This window comes from Emiliania huxleyi (assembly GCF_000372725.1).
Source record: "Emiliania huxleyi CCMP1516 chromosome Unknown EMIHUscaffold_206, whole genome shotgun sequence".
Taxonomy (NCBI): domain Eukaryota; phylum Haptophyta; order Isochrysidales; family Noelaerhabdaceae; genus Emiliania; species Emiliania huxleyi.
The window spans coordinates 24572-42010 of record NW_005200543.1 but is presented as its reverse complement, the minus strand read 5'-3'; the positions used below and the strand labels follow the sequence as shown (position 1 = coordinate 42010).

The 17439-nt window shown below is 63.5% G+C and overlaps 7 protein-coding genes across 7 annotated transcripts in view; 3 read left to right on the top strand and 4 right to left on the bottom strand.

The window, feature by feature from the left end:
- Positions 1 to 93: 93 nt before the first annotated feature.
- Positions 94 to 781, bottom strand: EMIHUDRAFT_234582 (hypothetical protein; the record flags this gene model as incomplete). The annotated part of the gene is made up of 2 exons (XM_005781131.1): positions 94 to 102; positions 266 to 781. The coding sequence occupies 2 exons, from the start codon at positions 779 to 781 to the stop codon at positions 94 to 96; spliced, it is 525 nt and encodes a 174-aa protein (XP_005781188.1).
- A 2936-nt stretch (positions 782 to 3717) lies between these two features.
- Positions 3718 to 4710, top strand: EMIHUDRAFT_114050 (hypothetical protein; the record flags this gene model as incomplete). The annotated part of the gene is made up of 1 exon (XM_005781130.1): positions 3718 to 4710. The coding sequence occupies one exon, from the start codon at positions 3718 to 3720 to the stop codon at positions 4708 to 4710; it is 993 nt and encodes a 330-aa protein (XP_005781187.1).
- Positions 4711 to 5677: 967 nt separating this feature from the next.
- Positions 5678 to 6081, bottom strand: EMIHUDRAFT_234580 (hypothetical protein; the record flags this gene model as incomplete). The annotated part of the gene is made up of 2 exons (XM_005781129.1): positions 5678 to 5797; positions 5905 to 6081. 2 exons carry the CDS (start codon positions 6079 to 6081, stop codon positions 5678 to 5680), a joined length of 297 nt encoding a protein of 98 aa, XP_005781186.1.
- A 4164-nt stretch (positions 6082 to 10245) lies between these two features.
- EMIHUDRAFT_442903 (hypothetical protein) lies at positions 10246 to 11258 on the top strand. The gene is made up of 3 exons (XM_005781128.1): positions 10246 to 10581; positions 10644 to 10844; positions 10913 to 11258. The coding sequence occupies exons 1-3, from the start codon at positions 10250 to 10252 to the stop codon at positions 11073 to 11075; spliced, it is 696 nt and encodes a 231-aa protein (XP_005781185.1). The 5' UTR covers positions 10246 to 10249; the 3' UTR covers positions 11076 to 11258.
- An 879-nt stretch (positions 11259 to 12137) lies between these two features.
- EMIHUDRAFT_234576 (hypothetical protein) lies at positions 12138 to 12989 on the top strand (the record flags this gene model as incomplete). Its single annotated transcript, XM_005781127.1, has 1 exon — positions 12138 to 12989. One exon carries the CDS (start codon positions 12138 to 12140, stop codon positions 12987 to 12989), a length of 852 nt encoding a protein of 283 aa, XP_005781184.1.
- A 340-nt stretch (positions 12990 to 13329) lies between these two features.
- EMIHUDRAFT_314817 (hypothetical protein) lies at positions 13330 to 14270 on the bottom strand (the record flags this gene model as incomplete). The annotated part of the gene is made up of 2 exons (XM_005781126.1): positions 13330 to 13514; positions 13661 to 14270. The coding sequence occupies 2 exons, from the start codon at positions 14268 to 14270 to the stop codon at positions 13330 to 13332; spliced, it is 795 nt and encodes a 264-aa protein (XP_005781183.1).
- Positions 14271 to 16558: 2288 nt separating this feature from the next.
- Positions 16559 to 17439, bottom strand: part of EMIHUDRAFT_234573 (hypothetical protein) — a gene marked incomplete at both ends in the record, with an annotated part of 2477 nt that continues 1596 nt past the window's right edge. The window contains 2 exons of the mRNA XM_005781125.1: positions 16559 to 16714; positions 16914 to 17024. Of these exons, the coding sequence (XP_005781182.1) occupies positions 16559 to 16714; positions 16914 to 17024 (267 nt within the window). The remainder of the gene's footprint in view (positions 16715 to 16913; positions 17025 to 17439) is intronic.

Here is a 17439-nt window from a genome sequence, read left to right as displayed (position 1 = left end):
CCCCGCCTCGCGCCGCCGCGCCGCCCGCCGCCGCGCCCCGCGCCGCCGCCGCCGAGCTGCCCGCCGCAGCCGCGCCCCTGGCGTAGAGAAGGACTAAGTCGCCTGGCGAGATGCGTCGCGCGGCCATCGCAGCGGCGGAGAGGCCCAGTGCGAGGGGCGGCCACCCGCGCGGCGCCTGCTCCAGACGCGCGACGAAAGAACCGCCGCCGCTGTCGCCGCCGTCGCCGCCGCCGCCGCCGCCGCCCGCAGCAGCAGCAGCAGCAACCGGAGGAGCGATGTGCAGTTCGGAGCCGCTCGCCAGCCTCGCGGCCGCCACCGGCCCGTCGGCGGCGTGGAGCTCGGAGACGCGGAGCCAGGCGCAAGCCGCGCCATCGAGCCAGAGGGGCACGCGCGTGCCAGCCGTCAGCACGTTCAGCTGCGTGAGCGCCGTCTCCTCGAGCCGCGCCGCGCCGCCGCTCACAAGCGCCCAGTCCTCTGGCGACTCGGGCGCGAGCGTTGCGCGGACGGCCAGAGGCAGGCTGCTCGCGTGAGAGACGTGCACCGCGCGCGCCGAGCTCAAACCCAGCGCTTCAGCAAGGGCGGACGGCAGCTCCAGGGCGTCGCCAGCCGCCACGCCACCGCCCCAGCCCACGACTGCCTCACGTCGCTCGCCGCCGCTCGTCCAGCAAAGGCGTAGCGCCACGGGCTCGCCCGCGCCGATCCGCGGAAGCTGGCCGAGCAGACGACGCGGCACGCTCGCGAAGCTGTGCTGACTGGGCACGAACGCGATTTTGGACTCCATCTGTGCGGGCTGAGGGCCAAAAGTAAAACGCTCTGCGCCGCTCTCGGCTCTCAGAGAGGCGTTATATCTCAGTAACCCCGCTCGCAGGTACTAGAGCAGCGTTCGTCAAGCTCAAACCCCACTCTGCACAACACAGAGCAGCGTTTGCCTAACAAGACTCCGCTCTGCAACCTTCAGAGCGGACTCTTGCTCAGAAAAACACCGACCGAGCACGTTCGAGCGGAGTCAAGTCAGTGCAACACCGCTCAACATAGCGGGAGCGGTCAATTTCCGCGGAGAGGCTGCTTTCGCCTCCCTCAGTCGCGCTCTCCTCCGCTCCTCCTCTTCAGAGCGGGACTTTGCTGAGTGAACACCGCTCTAGCTGGTCAGAGCAGCGATTGCTTTAAGCTGACACCGCTCTTAATGGCGTGAGCGGCGTATCACTAAACGCGACGCCGCTCTGACTACTCGGAGCAGTGACGACCCACCCACACGCTGCTCAACCCCAGGGGCGGGGCTCGCCACGCCGCGCCGCGCGCCACGAGCGATCGTGGATCCGCCGTCGGCGTCAGGTGGCATCGCCGTCCCGGCGTCCCAGAGCAGCGTCTATTCAGGGCGACGCCGCTCACGCCATATAGAGCGGTGTCAGCTTAAAGCAATCGCTGCTCTGACCAGCTAGAGCGGTGTTCACTCAGCAAAGTCCCGCTCTGAAGAGGAGGAGCGGAGGAGAGCGCGACTGAGGGAGGCGAAAGCAGCCTCTCCGCGGAAATTGACCGCTCCCGCTATGTTGAGCGGTGTTGCACTGTCTTGACTCCGCTCGAACGTGCTCGGTCGGTGTTTAACTGAGCAAGAGTCCGCTCTGAAGGTTGCAGAGCGGAGTCTTGTTAGGCAAACGCTGCTCTGTGTTGTGTAGAGTGGGGTTTGAGCTTGACGAATGCTGCTCTAGTACCTGCGAGCGGGGTTACTGAGATATAACGCCTCTCTGAGAGCCGAGAGCGGCGTTGCGCGTTTTACTTTTGGCCCTCAGCCATCTGTGCGGTCGCACGACACGATTCACACAGGCGAGGCGCGGGAGACGGAATTTTACAACTTCTCGAGGTTCTCGAGGTGGATATCCTTCTTCCGCGTTGGGTAGCGAGGATTGGTGTGACGCGATCCACGCAGGCGTGTTTTCTGGCGGCCGACCGTCAGTGCACGGAGTTGCCCCTTCTCCGACTGCCCCGGCTAGTTCACGAGTTTCGCGGGAGTGACCCCTGCGTCCCCCGAGACCTAGCGCGGGTGGGTTGGAGGGGGCTCGCCCCGCTCCTCCCCATCGGGCCGCATGAGCGGCCACGCCTCGCAGATTCGTTTCTCGCGCCTGGGTCAGGCGCGCGGGGCATCCCCCGAGTCGCTCGACCAGCGATCCGAAGAGTGGCCGCTATGCGAAGGAAAGAGTGGGGCCCTCGGGGTACGCCTTGTCCGGCCCCCTCCGAGGGGGGAAGGGAATTGTGGGGTCCCCACGGGCGCCTCTCTTCGGCCCTCCCGAGGGAGTGCACGTTTATGAAATTCTTTTGCACACGAGGGAGGGGCGCTAACCGAAGAAAAAGAAATCGGGAGTTCGGAGCGGTACTATCAACCTGCACAAGACAGCCAGGAAACATTTTCTGTTCTACGTACATCTAAAAACGAAATCGGACTCTCTTCTCCTCGTCGTCGGTTTGCGCGTGATGCCGATGGAAGATGGGAAAGGCTAGGGAAGATAGTGCCCAACAACGCTTCTACTTGCGCTCCTTAGTGACACGGCTCATCAATCTGCACTCGAATGTGATGACCTCTGAGTGATGTCGCACTCCGTCGAGCCTCTCCGTGAGGACCTCTGCGAGGCGGCGTGAGGACCTCTTCTCGCCGGTGCGTGAGGACCTCTGGGCGATGATACGCTCCCGGAGCGCCACAGGGGCAGTTTCAAAATCGCCGCCCGCTCTGGCCAGTACGCAATGGCAAGCCATTCTAGTGCAGAATTGATGAGTCAAAAGTTGCGCAAAGCCCCTCCTCAGTATACCGAAGAGGTCCTCAGCTCCTCACGCCGCCTCCCCTGGAGGTCCTCACCACTCAGTGCAGCTCAGTGCTCCTGAGTTCGCGTGCTGCGCCATTCTTGAAGTGCAGATTGATGAGCCGCCACTAAGGAGCGCACGCAAAGCGTTGATGGGCTCGCCCTCGCAGAGCGCAATCCACAATAAATCGGCCGCCCCGGCGTGTCACGCACATCCACAAACAGCCCCGAAGGTTCGTTAGATGAACATGTCTCTCGAGTCAGATGCGTAGTACTGAATGGAGGTTTTTGAGGGGTGTGCGTGATGTGCAGAACGAATTCTGTACAAGAAGTTCGTGCAGGTGTGCGTGGTGTGTACTCGCCTAACCCAAAGCACGATTCTCAAGTTGGAGGGACGGGTGCTCCTCTTGAGGGCGACCTAGAGGCGGTGCGGCGCGGCCCGGCCCGCGGCGCTGGCGGGGGGGGGCGGGGGGTCCCACAGCAAGCGCCGACTGGAGGCGCGGCGGGGGCGACGGGGGGGGGAGAGGGGGAGGGAGTGGGAGGACGAGGGGGATGGTCTTTTCGGCGAGCACCACGGTGCTCGCGGATTCGACCATCCGCCTGACTACCATTCCGACGACGCCTTCTGTGAGGAGGACGGCATCTGTGAGGGCGACGGCTTCTTCTAAGCCGTCGCCTTTGCAGTGCCAGTCCCGTACCCGGTGTCGTGCGATCCCGCGAAACCCGTGAACTAGCCGGGGCAGTCGGAGAAGGGGCAACTCCGTGCACTGACGGTCGGCCGTCAGAAAACACGCCTCCGTGGCTCGGGTTACACCAATCCTCGCTACCCAACGCGGCCAAAGGATATCCACCTCGAGAACCTCGGGGGAGAATTTTTCTTTCTTTGCAATCGCGCATTTTTCTTTCTTTGCCTTGGCTATTACCCGCAATGGATGCCCGGCCGCGCGGGCGGAAGCGGACATGCCCGGAGGACCACGGCTATCACCCGTACGGCGAGGTTGACGCCTCCCAGCGGCGCTGGTACTACAATGCTGAGTTTAATCACCGAGTGCGACTGCGGGAGTTTGGGCCGGCGCCACTCTCCTCACAGCAGAACAAAGCGCGACTGCGACCAATCCACAAGTACCTCAGGGAGTACATGCAACGCCTGCAAAGCCTGCAGGCTGAGCTGTTCCCGGTCGCCGTCGCACGCGACGTCGACACGCTCGCTGCCTCGTTCGACGCGCTGCAGCCTCCGCCCGCAGTCCCACCACTGCTGCCTCGATCGGCGCCACAAGTTGTGCTGCATTGCCCGCAGCTGGCGGCCTGCTGCGCCGAGCTCTTCTCCGCCGGGGTGCCTGTCGGCCCTTGCCCGCCAGTCCCGTCTCCGCCACAGCCTCCTCCTCCGCCGCCACCGCAGCTGGCCGCACCAGCACTGCCGCCACTGCCGCTGTCGGCTCCGATCGCAGTGCAGGAGAGTGAGAGCGAGGAGGAGGTGGAGGCAGAGGTGGAGGCACCAGGTAAGGAAGGCGGACGCGTCAAGGTGGAGATGGGCGCAGGGGATACGAGCGATGTCGAGGAAGTGGCGCCACCGCCCCCTCCGCCTCGCACCGCCTTGGCGGCCCGCGACGGAGAACAAGAGGTACAAGCAACGGCGTCGACGGGCGGGCTGCTAAACTTGCCGCATGCACGCGCGCTCTGTCCCTCGGCGCCGTTCAGGGCACCGCAGGGTGCCTTCGCCAAACGGCCGCTCCATGGCAACGCCGAGGCGTGCCCCCGCTGCTACTGCTACATCTGCGACGCGCCAGCCAGAGAGTGCACGCAGTGGCAGAGCGACTACCGAAATGCCCCCAGCCACTGCAACGCGCACGATAGGCTCACGAAATGGCGGAAGCTGCGGGATGGCGCGAAAAGGAAGCGGCAGTGCGCGGTGGCGGTATGAAACCCTCGCGACTCCATGGCATTAAACGTGCAAGGCCCAGTGCGCGTGGGCCTGTCGTGCGAGAGAGCCGTTTTAAAACCAATTCTAATTCTTTTTCTGCGAGGGAGTTTCTTGTAAAATTCTTTTTCTGCGCACAACACTGGGCACAGGAGATGTCAAGGGGTTGTCTGCCCCCTCACCACGCAGCGGCGGGGAGCATGGTCGGAAGGGCGCCTTTGTCGCCTTTGGCAACACCGAGGCGTTCTACCGGAACATGGTCGAGGGGCATGGGCCCTACCGCGCGGAGGGCGAGGGAGGCGAGGGGGGGGAGGGGGATGGAGGGGAGTGCGAGGGGTATGGGGGCGAGGGAATGGAGGGGGAGAGGAAGAGCAAGGGCGAGAGGGGGCAGGGGACTGGTCTGTCCGTTGACTTCTCCGCCGCGCGCTACGCGTTCGTTCGCAGTAATCTGGCTTAGTTCAGAGAGGTCGGGTCCAGTCTCTATGCGTATCACAGCGCGGCGCTGGCCTGCGCATGTCGGGCATGTAGTCGAATCAATCAATCATCCCGACATTTGATGTTAGTGGCAAAACCGCGGAACCGAAAATGGCGTTTAATTTTGCGCACCTGCTGTCCGCCGCCTGCGGCGGCGCTGCGCGCCGCCTACGCGCGCTGCGCGCGCGTTTTTTCTCTCTTTTTCTCTCTTTTTCACAGTGTAATTTTACCGAAAAAATGCCGTTTTTCGCACAGCGTCCGCTGAGAAGAGAGACTAGAGAGCTACGAGCCGGACGGTCTCAGCACATCAGCTCACAGCGACACAGGAGGTACAACAAGCAACAAGGGTCAGAGATGTGTGCAATGTGTGTCAGCCACGTCAAAACTCGCACACAAGTGGTCACACGAGCGACGAGCGACGACAGGGCACACGCCAATGGCCTCTCGAGGCGTAACTAAGCGATGGTTGAAGGAGGGAACAGGCGGCCAGCGAGCTCTACGACGTGTGTGTTAGCACTCCTGCGAGCCCCCGCTTCCGCGTGGGCGCCTTTGCCTGCGCAGAGAGCGGCGTCTCGGGGTACCCGAACCAGATCGCGCCCATGAAGTGCTCCCCCGCCTACGTCACAGCGTCACGCATGAAGAGACGCCGTTCACAGCATCGCGCCCATGCAGTGCCCGCCCGCCTCCGCGCCGACAGTAATGATGCCGCGCGGGCGGAGTGACACGCTGCTGGCTCCAGGTCCCGGCGGCGGCGATGATGAGGGAAGAGGCGGGGAGGTCTGGCTTCGCGAGCGCCAGCGAGACGGGCGTCACGGGCGTGCGGTAGGACCAGAAGGGCGCGCGCATGCCCATCCTCCGGAGCCCCACGGGGGTCGAGCGCAGCCCCACCCGCCCGAACATGCGTGTTTACCCTCGGCGGCACTACTCAAAGACTCTTCACATGTACCATGCCGCGGCGCCTCGCACAGGCGCGTGCTCGTACCCCGCACACACCTCCGGACAAGCCCCGCAAGACGACCCTGGACCGACTACTCCCACAAACCACCCTCCCGCTTCATGCTCAACGTGCAAGACCGTGCGCAAACCTCGAGCGGAGCCTGCGCACCGCTCAAAGACTCTGCAGTCTCACGGGCCGCTCACTGGCCGCCCTCGTCCGCCTCGGCCTCGTCGAACCGGGCGTTGATCGCGCCTTGGCAGCCTCGGAGGAGCTGGCCGGCGTTGTCGCCCTTCTTGCCGATCCCGTGGCGATAGTCAGACAGGAAGCGCCCTCGCTTGAGCGGGACCTTGTCGAAGCACTGGGGGCAGATCGCCTCCGTGTACTCGCCCGCCTCGCCGGTCTGGGCGCGCTTGCGCTGAGCGTCCCGGTCGGTCCGGCGGAAGGTCTGCTCGAGCGATACGACTCCGTGGCGGACCATGTCGGCGAAGACTGAGGCGAGCCGCGCGATGTCGAACTCGGTGCGCACGTCGATCTCGTGGGGCACGCGGTCGGCCACCGAGAGCGGGTCCCCCTCCTTGCGCGCGAGCGCTAGGTTGAGCGCCTCCGTGTGGGCGGAGAGGTCGTGGCCGACGTGGGTCGACGCCAGCACCACGTACCCCGTCGTGGGCGGGCTGAAGATCACCTATGGCGCGGAGGGGAGCGGAGAGCCAAGCGGGCTAAGGGGGGGGGGGGGGGTTGAAACGGGGTGGGCCGGGGTTGAAAGGGGGGGGAAAAACCCAGGTAAAAAAATAGGCGGTGCTCCCCGGGTTAAAACCGCTCCGGGTGGAAAAAGGGAAGGGGGGGGGGGGAACCGGCAGCGGGTTCTGGCTCCGGTCCATCTCGTAGACGTGGAGGGGCTTCCCGCGCAGGGAGCCCACGACGGCGGCGCCGTGCTTGATGCCGCGGCGGCCGTGCGCAGCGCGCTCGAGCAGCGGCGGGGGCGGGCCGTCGGAGTGCGCGACCAGGTGGGCGTCGAACCCATCGGCCGCAAGGACCAGCAGGCCGGAGAGGAGGTCATGCGAGCCCGAAAAGACGTCGCCCGGCATGCGCACGAAGAGCCACTTTTCGAAGACACCCTCCGCGACCTCGCCGGCGTCAAACTCGAGCGCCGCGATGCCGGCAACCTGGCCGAGCGAGCCCGACTCGGTCGGCTGGAAGCGCGTGTCGACGTGCCGGTTCGAGTTGCGCACGTTGACCACGAGGTCCGACGAGACGATGCCGTTCGACGCGAGGTGCGCCGTGGCGTAGCGCGGCGCGGCTCTGTCGAGTCTCGCGCCGTCCGAGAAGATGGACGTGTGTCGCCGTAGTGCTACATCGTATACGGCCATGTCGTAGACCGACATGTAGGCGCGCGAGAAGCCCGACTCTCCCTCGCGAGGCGCGGCGTAGACGGGCGAGCGGGCCTTTGCCATTGAGCCGCCGACGCGAACCTACCATTCGACGCCAAAGTGAGACGGCGCGAGGCATGGGCGGCTGCCGCGCGGCGAGCCGCACCTTGTGGTTCTTCTGCTTGAGGTAGGAAACGTCGAGAAGCTTGGCCGCCGCCTTGACGGCGCGCTCGCGGGCCTCGCCCGTCAGGCCGTGGCGGATCTCGACGTGCTTCTCCAGCCGGCCGAGGAAACCCGCCATTTTCTTGATCTCCGCGGGCTCCATTCCCGCCTCCTCGGCGCTCTCGGGCGACATGACCAAACGCACGAGTTGCCGCAGGTCGGGGCGCGTTGCACCGGGGCGCGTTGGAAGAGACGAAGGAACGCGGCCGACGCCGAGATCCTCGCGGTGAGAAGGCTCGATTGGGAGAGAGCGCTGCATGGTATAGCACTGGTTTTCTGCACTTCCCGCCGTGAAGCGCTGTCCGGGTAAAAAGAATTGGAAGGCTAAGGCAGCGGCTTTCGACGCCAAAAACTGTATCCACCCTATATTCTTCTCTCTCGTTCCTCTGCCCGTGCCTTGGTCTTGTCGTTGTTTCGCATCCATGTCTGTATGGCCATCGAGGCTGCCTTCCCCACTACCTGTAGTTCACTCGTCACCTCTCCCGCTAGCTCCCCTCTCTTTCTTTCGGGTATGGAGTCCGTGAGTGCGGGCAGCGTGCAGGCAATCACGGGCGCTATTTTGTCGTACTCCTCTTCGGCGAGAACATAAATAAATAGAGCAGTCATCTCCCGTAGAGATGGGCAACGCACGAACACAGAGGTACAGTGCGCACCCCGCCCCGCTCACAGGGCGTGCATCACACAGGAGACAGGTGGACTGTGTGACTCCTCGGGTGGGGACTCTTGACAGAGGTGTGCTAGTCACTATAGTCGGACGGTTCCGACATGTCCGGCGGGCAGTTCGGGCTCAAGTGAGGGCCGCGGTCGCGGTCGCGGCCAGCGCGCCGGGCCTGGCTAGGGCTGCCGGGAGTGATCTCGATCCACGCTCCGGAGCGCGCGTGGTGCTTGCTTGAGCAGCCGGGTGGTTGCCGCGGCCACCTCAAACGGCAGCTCGTCGAGCCACTCGGCAAAGGTGCCCTCCTCTTGCGCCGCAGCCAGGAATCGTTCGCCTAGGCCGTATGCGAGAACCTCGAGAGAGACATGCGTGTGTAACCCTGGTAGGTGGATTGTCCAAAATACGTCAGCCTCGCACGCCTAGAGCTAGGTCTGACACCCGACCGCCCCCCCCTCCCTAATATTAACCGGCGAGAGCACATTTTGGCCGGCTAATGTTAGGGAGGGGAGGCCAAAAAACGCAAAGAAAGAAAGAAAGAAAACAGACAACCCAAGGGAGGGATGGGAGGACGGCACGCCGCCACCACACAGGGATTTTAAGGAGAGGAGTGTGGTGCGCTAGCCGTCGCCCACCCTAGGCAAGAAAGAAAGAAAGAAAACAGACAACCCAAGGGAGGGATGGGAGGACGGCGCGCCGCCACCACACAGGGATTTTAAGGAGAGGTGTGTGGTGCGCTAGCCGTCGCCCACCCTAGGGAGTCTGCCTCTTCCTATCTCTCTTCGCAGTCTCTCGCCGATTCTCGCTGCAATCTTCATGCCACCTCGCGGTCGTCCCACTCTCGTCGTTCTCTCCCTTGTCATTTCCTCCTCTGTCGCGTCGTTCTCTTCTGCCTCGTCCTGTGACGCCGCCGCCTGCCGGTCCCTTGTTCTCGCGGCTTCTTTCGCCTTTCGGCGCAACTCCGTCCTCCTCGCGGCGTATCCTGGCCCCTCGAGTCTATCGAGCTCCCCTCGCGCAAGGACCACATTTCTGACTCCCACTCCGATCATTTGCCTCCAAGTCATGTTGTTGCTCAGGTCCACTCTCTCTTCGAACACTCGTGCCTCTACGGATGATGCCGGCGCTGGGGTCCCCTTCGGATGCATCGTGACATCTGACAACTGGATTTCCACTGGTTCGTCCTCCTCGGAGTCATCTTCCCCGTCCTCCTTCCGCTCGGCTCTCCGCTCGGTACGTTCGGCGTGGCTTACCCTCCATGCCGTGAACAGGCGCTTTATCCACCCTATATTCTTCTCTCGTTCCTCTGCCCGTGCCCTGGTCTTGTCGTTGTTTCGCACCCATGTCTGTATGGCAATCGAGGCTGCCTTCCCCACTACCTGTAGTTCACTCGTCACCTCTCCCGCGAGCTCCCTTCTCTTTCTTTCGGGTATGGAGTCCGTGAGTGCGGGTAGCGTGCAGGCAATCACGGGCGCTATTTTGTCGTACTCCTAGCAAAAACTGTGAATATTCACAGTTTTCGACTATACCGCCTAACCCCCTGATCAGATCGACGAACCCATGTACCCCGGTGGGAGCCCATGGGTACAAGATTAAGGCCTCGTGTCGAAATAGCCCCCCTATAAGGGCAGTAAAGCCGCCAGACTGCCAGACCCGTGCCGTAGCCACCGCACTACAGGCCACTTTAACGTTCAAACGGGTGGGCCTAGCGCACCAACCAGAGCCCCTCGGGGGTGCCTTTTGATGCCTTCTAGCCCCCTCGGGCGCAAGGGGTGCGCGGGTAAGGCCGCCTGCGCCCTGGTGTACATTCCCAGTTATAGCCCGGCGGGGGTGTGCAGCTACCTTAAGGGTTAAATTCTTCTTGCTCCAAGCATCTCCCCCGGTGTCTGCATCATGTCAAAGTCGAGCATCGAGCGCATCTCCACTGTCCGCCGTGCCGAGTCGTATCGCATACCTGGCCAGCGCCACCCAACAGTGAGCGCCGCCACCTTTGCGCTGCGAAGGACGGGTCGCGGCCGCGTCATGGACATCCTGCGCACCGACTCCGAGCTGCGCGATCGTGTCCTCGCAAAGTTCGCAGAGGAAGTGGCGTCCCTGGATGCCACCTCGCTCATTCGGCAGCGGGCGTTGGAGCGGGGGCGCCGGTTGCTGACAGGCAATTTGGACGAGCTTGAACGCGTGGCGAAAGACATGGCGGATGCAAGCAGCCACCGGGCGTTTTGCCGGTGCGCCGCACGATAGTGTCGACATGAGAGAGAAGGCAAAACATGTCCCCGGAGGCCTGTAGGGAGATGAAGGTGTCCTCGCACCCTGGTCGACCGTGCTGGGTGAACCTCGTCCTATGCCAGCTCGCTGGGTTTGAGGCCGTCTCTCTCCGGCGCGCTGACCCGGAGCCGCCCTCCGTGGCGTGTATCATCTGCCAGGGGGCTTACGTGCCCGAAGCAGCGGGCTCGGTCAGCTTCACGTTCCACTTGGATTGCGGAAATGGGCGCGTGGAACGCGCCATCTTGGGAGTGGCCACTCCCGACGGTCACCTTACAGAGCGATACCACATAGGTTGTGCACAGACTGTGCTACGACATTAAGAAGGCACCGGGCCGACGATTTGGCCACCTGCCCGTGGTGCTTGCAGCCGCTGCGGCAGGTGCGCACAGGCGTCTGGCCGGGGAGGGTGGGGGCGGAGGAGGCACCGGCGCCAAACAGTCATCGAAATCTATAGTCTTTCTGAGAGATTGAGAGGAGCGCTGGTAGTGTGATTTTACCTCACACCCGTGGTGTCTCACCGGACGGTACGCGCTGCGCACACTTTGTTGGGTGGCGTTGCGTCCGGCCGATGGAGGGTGGCGTCGGGAGAGGGATTTTTAGCAATGAGTCAAGGAATGAGCACTTAGAAAAAATAAAATATTGGCTTAGCTTCAAGCCCCCCTCCGAGACTAGGGACAGAACCACACCAGTATAGACCAGAGGGACTGCGCCTCGCCCGCTCGCTCTATATGAGATCCACGAGCGCCAGCATCTTCGGTCGCTCGAGCGCTCGACACCTTGCCCTCTTTATAGCGCGTGCGTGCTGCGCTTCGCGATCGCCACGCGCGAGACGGAGGTAGGCGCCGAGCTAGAAGGGAAGTGTACTCAGTGTGCACTAAAGCTCTCCATCATCGGACGATGTCGACGAGTTGGGTCGCTCTCGCGGTAGCCAGATGACCTCGCTAAGGCCGCTTTGCGGTCAGCATTGTCGTCGAGCGCGCCATCCTACGGAGAGGAAAATGCCGGCTCACTGGAGTGTGAAGCCTCGCTGTGGCCCGCGGCGGCGCTGCACCGTGCGAGCGTGCGGGACTTCAGAGCCCTCCGGAGGATCGTCAAGCGCCTTGCGCTTCGACATGGCTCCTGAGCAGAGACGCGGGCGCGAGTCTCGGCGCCGCGCTGGGCAACCTGGTGGGGCGAGGCAAGGTGCACTCTTACCGTCTAGACTGACGGCAGGAGTTGCAGAGGAGGAGGAGGGCAGCCGAGGCCGGTGGCTGCAGAAAGGAGGCCACAGGCGACAGTCCGACAGCCTCGGTGCGAGCTCGCGGTGATGATCTAGTTTTTTCTTTCTTTTTGCAGATGTAGGTTTCAAAATAACCCTTCCCGACTGACTGACGGGACGGCGAACTGTTTTCTCGCTACAGGGTAGGTAGCGGTACGGGGCGCCGGAGAGCCTAGCGGTATCGGTACGGCGCCCTCGGTGTGAAGCGGTACGCGGTACGGCCAGTTCCCTATACCGCGCCCGAGGGGCCTATTTCACATGCCGCGACTCTCCTTCCTGGCCTGGCTCTGCCTCGTCGATGCGCAGGACGACTCCTCGCTCGCTCTCGCTCCTCTCATGGACGGAGCGCTCGCCGCGACGGCCATGCTCGTGACGGGAGGACAGCTCACGGCGGAGGAGGAGCTCGGTGCCGTCAGCATGATTCTGCAGGCCGAGCCAAAGTTCCTCATGCTTGCCAAGCACTTTGGCCAGGCGCCCTCCTACGCGACGCACCTGCGTGGTGCGCTTGGGCAGCGGCCCGCCGTCGAGCCAGCCACGCCCACCACTTGCACGACCCCGGCAGCGGCCGGCGACCCGCTCGTAGCAAGAAGGTCGGTCACTGCGTTCGCTGCGATCCCGGTGCCGGAGGCGGTGGTGCAGCGCGCACTCGAGGCGGCCATCCTCGCCCCGAATCACTTCCTGACCGAGCCGTGGCGCTTCTACCTCGCGGGCCCCGAGACACGTGCGAAGCTCTGTGCGCTGAATGAGGCCAAGCGCGAGGCGTTCGAGAAAGTGCCCGGCTGGCTGATCGTGTCGCTCGTGCCCTCGGAGCTCGCGCCGGACGGCAGCTTCAGCACCAAGAAGGGGCTCGAGGACCACGCCGCCACCGCGGCCGCGATACAGAACTTCATGGTCAGCCTGGCGGCCGCGGGCGTGGGCTCCAAGTGGATGACCGGCGCACTTGGCGTGCCGCCGGAGAAGGTGCTCGAGGCGGTGGGCGCCGACGTAGGCGCCGAGCGCTTCATGGCCGCAGTCTGGTTTGGCTACCCTGAAACGCCGCTCTCCGCCGACCCCTCCCGCGCGCCGAAGCGCAAGAAGGGGCTGGATGGCGTGCTCACGCGCACGGCGTAGAGCATGCCTGCGAGAGGCGAGAGAGAGAGAGAGTTAGAGAGAGAGCACCTTGAAGCGGACTGGAGCCGGAGACGACCCGACCGCGACCAGTGTCTAGTATTGGGGTACTGAAGGTTTAGGGCGAATGCCCCCCCAGTGGTTCGAATCGCGGGTTGCTGATTCGAGTCGCGGATTGCTGGTTCGATACCATACCTGACCGTACTGTCTCGTCCTAACCATCTACCAAAACCCATACCTCATACTCGTTCTACGCACAACATGCATGCACAACAGCAGCGGCCTTCACCGCCTCGGGCGGGGCGCCCAGCGCGCCCGTCATCCACTTTGAGCCGATGCCTGCTCACAGCGTACGCTGTGAAGAGACGCCGTCCACAAAGACGCCCGCCGTCCACGTCGAGCCGGTTCCGGCGGCGGCGAGGGAGAGCATGAAGTTCTGGACGGCGGCGGCGCAGGCGGCGTGGTCCTGCGTGATGAGGTTGGCCCAGATTAGGCGAGAGCCCCCGAGAGTCCGCGAGGCAGCGTGGTCTTGCGTCATGAGCACGCCAGCGTCGGGGGTGTGAAGGCGAGCTCGCGCGGTGTATTCGGAGCACCCGGACCGTGAACTCACAGCCGGATGCAGCTGCACGCAGCCTTGGTGTCCGTCTCTCGGGCAGACGACGATCTGTGCTCACATCTAGCGGCGGGTTCCTCGAGCCCCTTCTTCGTGTTGAAGCTGCCGTCGGGCGCGAGGTCCGACGCGACGAGCGTCACCACCAGCCAGCCCGGCACCTTCTCGAACGCGGCCTGCTTTGCGGCGTTGAGGGCCGACAGCCTGGCACGCGCCTCGGGGCCCGCAAGGTAAAAGCGCCACGGCTCGGTCAGAAAGTGGTTGGGCGCGAGGACGGCCGCCTCGAGCGCGCGCTGCACCGCCTCGGCCGGCACCGGCCCCGGCCTGTAAGCGACTACCGACCGCCGCGCAAAGAGCATGTCGTCGGCGGGCGGAGGCGGCGACGGAGGCGGCAGAGGCGGCGGAGGCGCCGCAGGCGCGCCGGCGGGCGGCGGCCGTGCCTGCAGGGCGGCGCGCAGGTGCGTCTCCAGCGAAGGCAGCGCCGCAAAGTTCTTGGCGAGAAGCAGGAGCGGCGCGTCACCGCCAAGCGCACGCTCTACGGCCAGCGCCTCCTCGTCGGGCGTCAGGCGGCCCGCCTGGCCGAGCGCGGCGACCTGCGCGAGGCCGACGTCGAGGAGCGACGGATCGACCGCCTGCGCGGCGGCAGCGAAGAGGAAGGGAAGCGGCATATGCATACACACACATACTAGTACACGGCCGGCGTGGAATATCCGACGGGGGACAAAAAGAATTCAATTCATCGTCCTGCGACACCATACCGCGTTGGTGTCCCAGTCGTTGGTCGGACTGTGTTTCGCCTTCCCATCAATCAATCAATTCGGCTACCCACTGCCTAACCTAACCGACTGCAATCCAAGTGCTCCGAGTGCTCCAATCAATTCTGCTCGTGCAGGTGGTGTCAACTCAAAAAAACTCACTCACTCACTCGTGTCCAGTCCGAGCCTGACTGTTCTTCACCTTCCTATACCTAACCTAACCTGCAGGTGGGGACCCTACTGGTACGGCACTCCTCGTCTGTCGCTGTCGTGCCCAGACTTTTGGCTCGAGAGAGTCTAAGTGTGAGTGAGGTTCTCACAGTGCGAGAGGTCCTCGTCGTCGCACGTCGGAGGTCCTCAGACACCGCGGTCGGCGACGGGGTCAAAACAACACATATCCTATGGTTGCGCGCAAGGGCAAGGTTTTTTGTTGGCGTGTATTGGAGGCTTGCGGTCAAGAGGGATTCCAGCAGATTTGAATCGTCCTCTCACTCTCACATGCGACATGGACTCCACATGCCATGTGTGCAGTGTGCAGAGGTCCTCAAACAGAGGTCCTCACAAACGGAGGTCCTCACCTGAGAGGTCCTCACATACACAGCACGCCCCTCTCGGCGCATAGAGAGCGACGTCTACGTCTCCAGGGCCTGTAAGCACCTTCAGGTATAGCCTCGTGTCGTGTGTGCTTACTTACGGCTGCCAGCCAGCGTGGCCATTATTTTGTGCGTCCTCCCCGGTCTGCACTGAAATTCGAAGACAAGTGGATGTAGTACTTACACACCAAAATTAACGGTTTATAGTGCATGAAGAGCATCCGTTCGTACTTTGGCGGTGCCTTATGCATGTAGTCCCTCATCTTTTTGGTCACCCGGCTGCTTTTTCGGAATTCCACCACCCTTGCCAGCGCGTCCTCCAACAGCACAAATAGAGCTGCCGCTCTCCTCCGCATCTTCTCTGTGACACTCCTCATGATTCTTATCGTCTTGTCCTCACCGCTCATAGCGAAGGCCCTGTCTGATGCTCTCTCCCATATCGTCCTGCATGTTTACCAGTAGCGACGTTCTCCGCCAACCTCCCCCTGGGAAACGAAAACTGGCATAGTGTGTGTAACACCGCCGCCAATGACTGCCTGCGACGCCACACTGACAGTGAGACGGAACTCACCAGTCCGATAAGGATCAACTGGAAAGCTGAACCCTGGGCTTAGGCAGAACGGGCGTGGCAGGCTCCAGGGGAGGCCACGCTCTACCCGGGGCGCTAAGGAGGGAAATCGAAACTGTTGGGCGTCCATCCTTCGACAAGGATACCCAATGATGACACGCCGCCAATCCCCCCTCCCCGAGGACCGAACCTTGGCACGTAGCGCACGGGTCATCTCGGAGAGAGAAAGGGGAGGGATGAGGGGGGCGATAAGGGAGCACCACACCGAGGGAGGACCCTAGAAGTGAGAGAGATCAGGGGAAGCCACCATGGGGGACAGGCACCAAGGCACTAACTTCATCACTCATTCGCCCCGCGCGATCTAGCAAGCCCTGGTCGATGGGTCTTAGGATCGGCGGCCAGCTTCCCACATACGGCAGGTTACGGGCTGGGGGGCGACCCGCGCCAAGGGGGAGAGAATGGAGGGGGGAGAATATGTGTCCATTTTTCTTCTAAAGCAATTCCTTTTGATCCTGGTCATTAGAGCTGCCAGGGATAGCGTCAGGAGCCGGTAGGACCAAGGAGTCAAAACCCCTCATAAGTCATATTTTTTGAGCAGACACATCGATCATCGTGTCCCATATAACTCGCACAACGAGCCGCCTCTCTCTGCGCGCTCGACTGCCTGTGGAGTTTTCTTTGTATTGCTAAAAACCTTGGAGCAAGAAAGAAAAGGCCGCAGCGGTAGTCCGCGCCGAGCCAGCCAGTATGGGCCCCTACGCTAATGGGGCGCGCCGGCGCGGCGGTCCGAGCGGTGTCAGCTCATGGCGTTCTATGGGCCCCTACGCTAATGGGGCGCGCCGGCGCGGCGGTCCGAGCGGTGTCAGCTCATGGCGTTCTATGGGCCCCGATGGGGCGCGCCGGCGCGGCGGTCCGAGCGGACAGCTCGATGGCGTTCTATGGGCCCCGATGGGGCGCGCCGCCGGCGTGGCGGTCCGAGCGGACAGCGGACTTGTGCTAACTCAGCCGAGCCGAGACGTGGCGCGCTGTGGACAGGTAAGTGGCGCTCATCGGGGGATGCATTGGGGCACCGGTGCCGACCGGTACGCGCGGAGGCGCGCCACCAGGTCTGCCTTGACGCCCGTGGTGACCAAGCCGAGGCGGCCGCACTCCTCCCTCAGCTCGGTGACGCGCATGGCCTTGAGCCGCGTCTCGGTGGTCGCCTGAGGGCGGGTCGGGGAAGCCTCGCCACACACAAACGTGGTGGTGGTGACGGTGGGTGTGTGTGTGTGTGTGTGGGGGGGGGGGGGGCTCCCATCTCCGGCGGCCGCCTTAGGCGCACCACCCATATCTCCCCCTATCTCCCCCTATCTCCCCCTATCTCCCCGTCTTTCGCCGTCTCTCGCCGTCTCCCGCCTGCACCACGCGCACCACCGCCTCCGCGCCCTTCTCGCCCTCGTAGAAGTAGACCCTGCCGGCAACCTCCCGGCGCACGCACCGCTCCGCCCCCAGCTCGCCCTCGTAGAACTGCACCTGCGGGGAAGGTTCCCAGACGCTTCGGAGAAGGAGTCCCTGGCGAGAGTGGCGTGGCTGGCTTGGGAGGGGGTGGGGGAGGGGGTGGGGGAGGGAGGGGGGGGGGGGAGAGGGCGCCCAGGGAGCGGAGAAGAGAGTGAGGGAGAGAGAGAGAGAGGTGGAGGCGGGATCACAGAACTGCAACAGGAGTCACGAGCACCCCAGGAGCACCCAAGTGGCACACAGGTATGTCGTCGATCCGCGCAGAGGACACCGCCCCCCCGTGCTCCCTAGTATGAGTGCGGTCATGCCCACGAGTCTCGGACGGCCTAGACAATGACCAGCTGCGGCTGGGCGTCAGAGTCGAAACCCGATCCTGCGTGGGGTCTCGTCTGTCGGCCTCGCCCCGGAGGGCGGCGGCGATCCTCCTTCTGCG

Excerpts from the sequence above, each read along its gene's own strand:
- EMIHUDRAFT_442903 (XM_005781128.1), top strand. The coding sequence starts at position 10,250 with ATGTCAAAGTCGAGCATCGAGCGCATCTCCACTGTCCGCCGTGCCGAG. Across the intron at positions 10,582-10,643 it reads AGCCACCGGGCGTTTTGCCG|GGAGATGAAGGTGTCCTCGC; the intron begins GTGCGCCGCACG and ends GGAGGCCTGTAG. Across the intron at positions 10,845-10,912 it reads CACTTGGATTGCGGAAATGG|GTTGTGCACAGACTGTGCTA; the intron begins GCGCGTGGAACG and ends GATACCACATAG.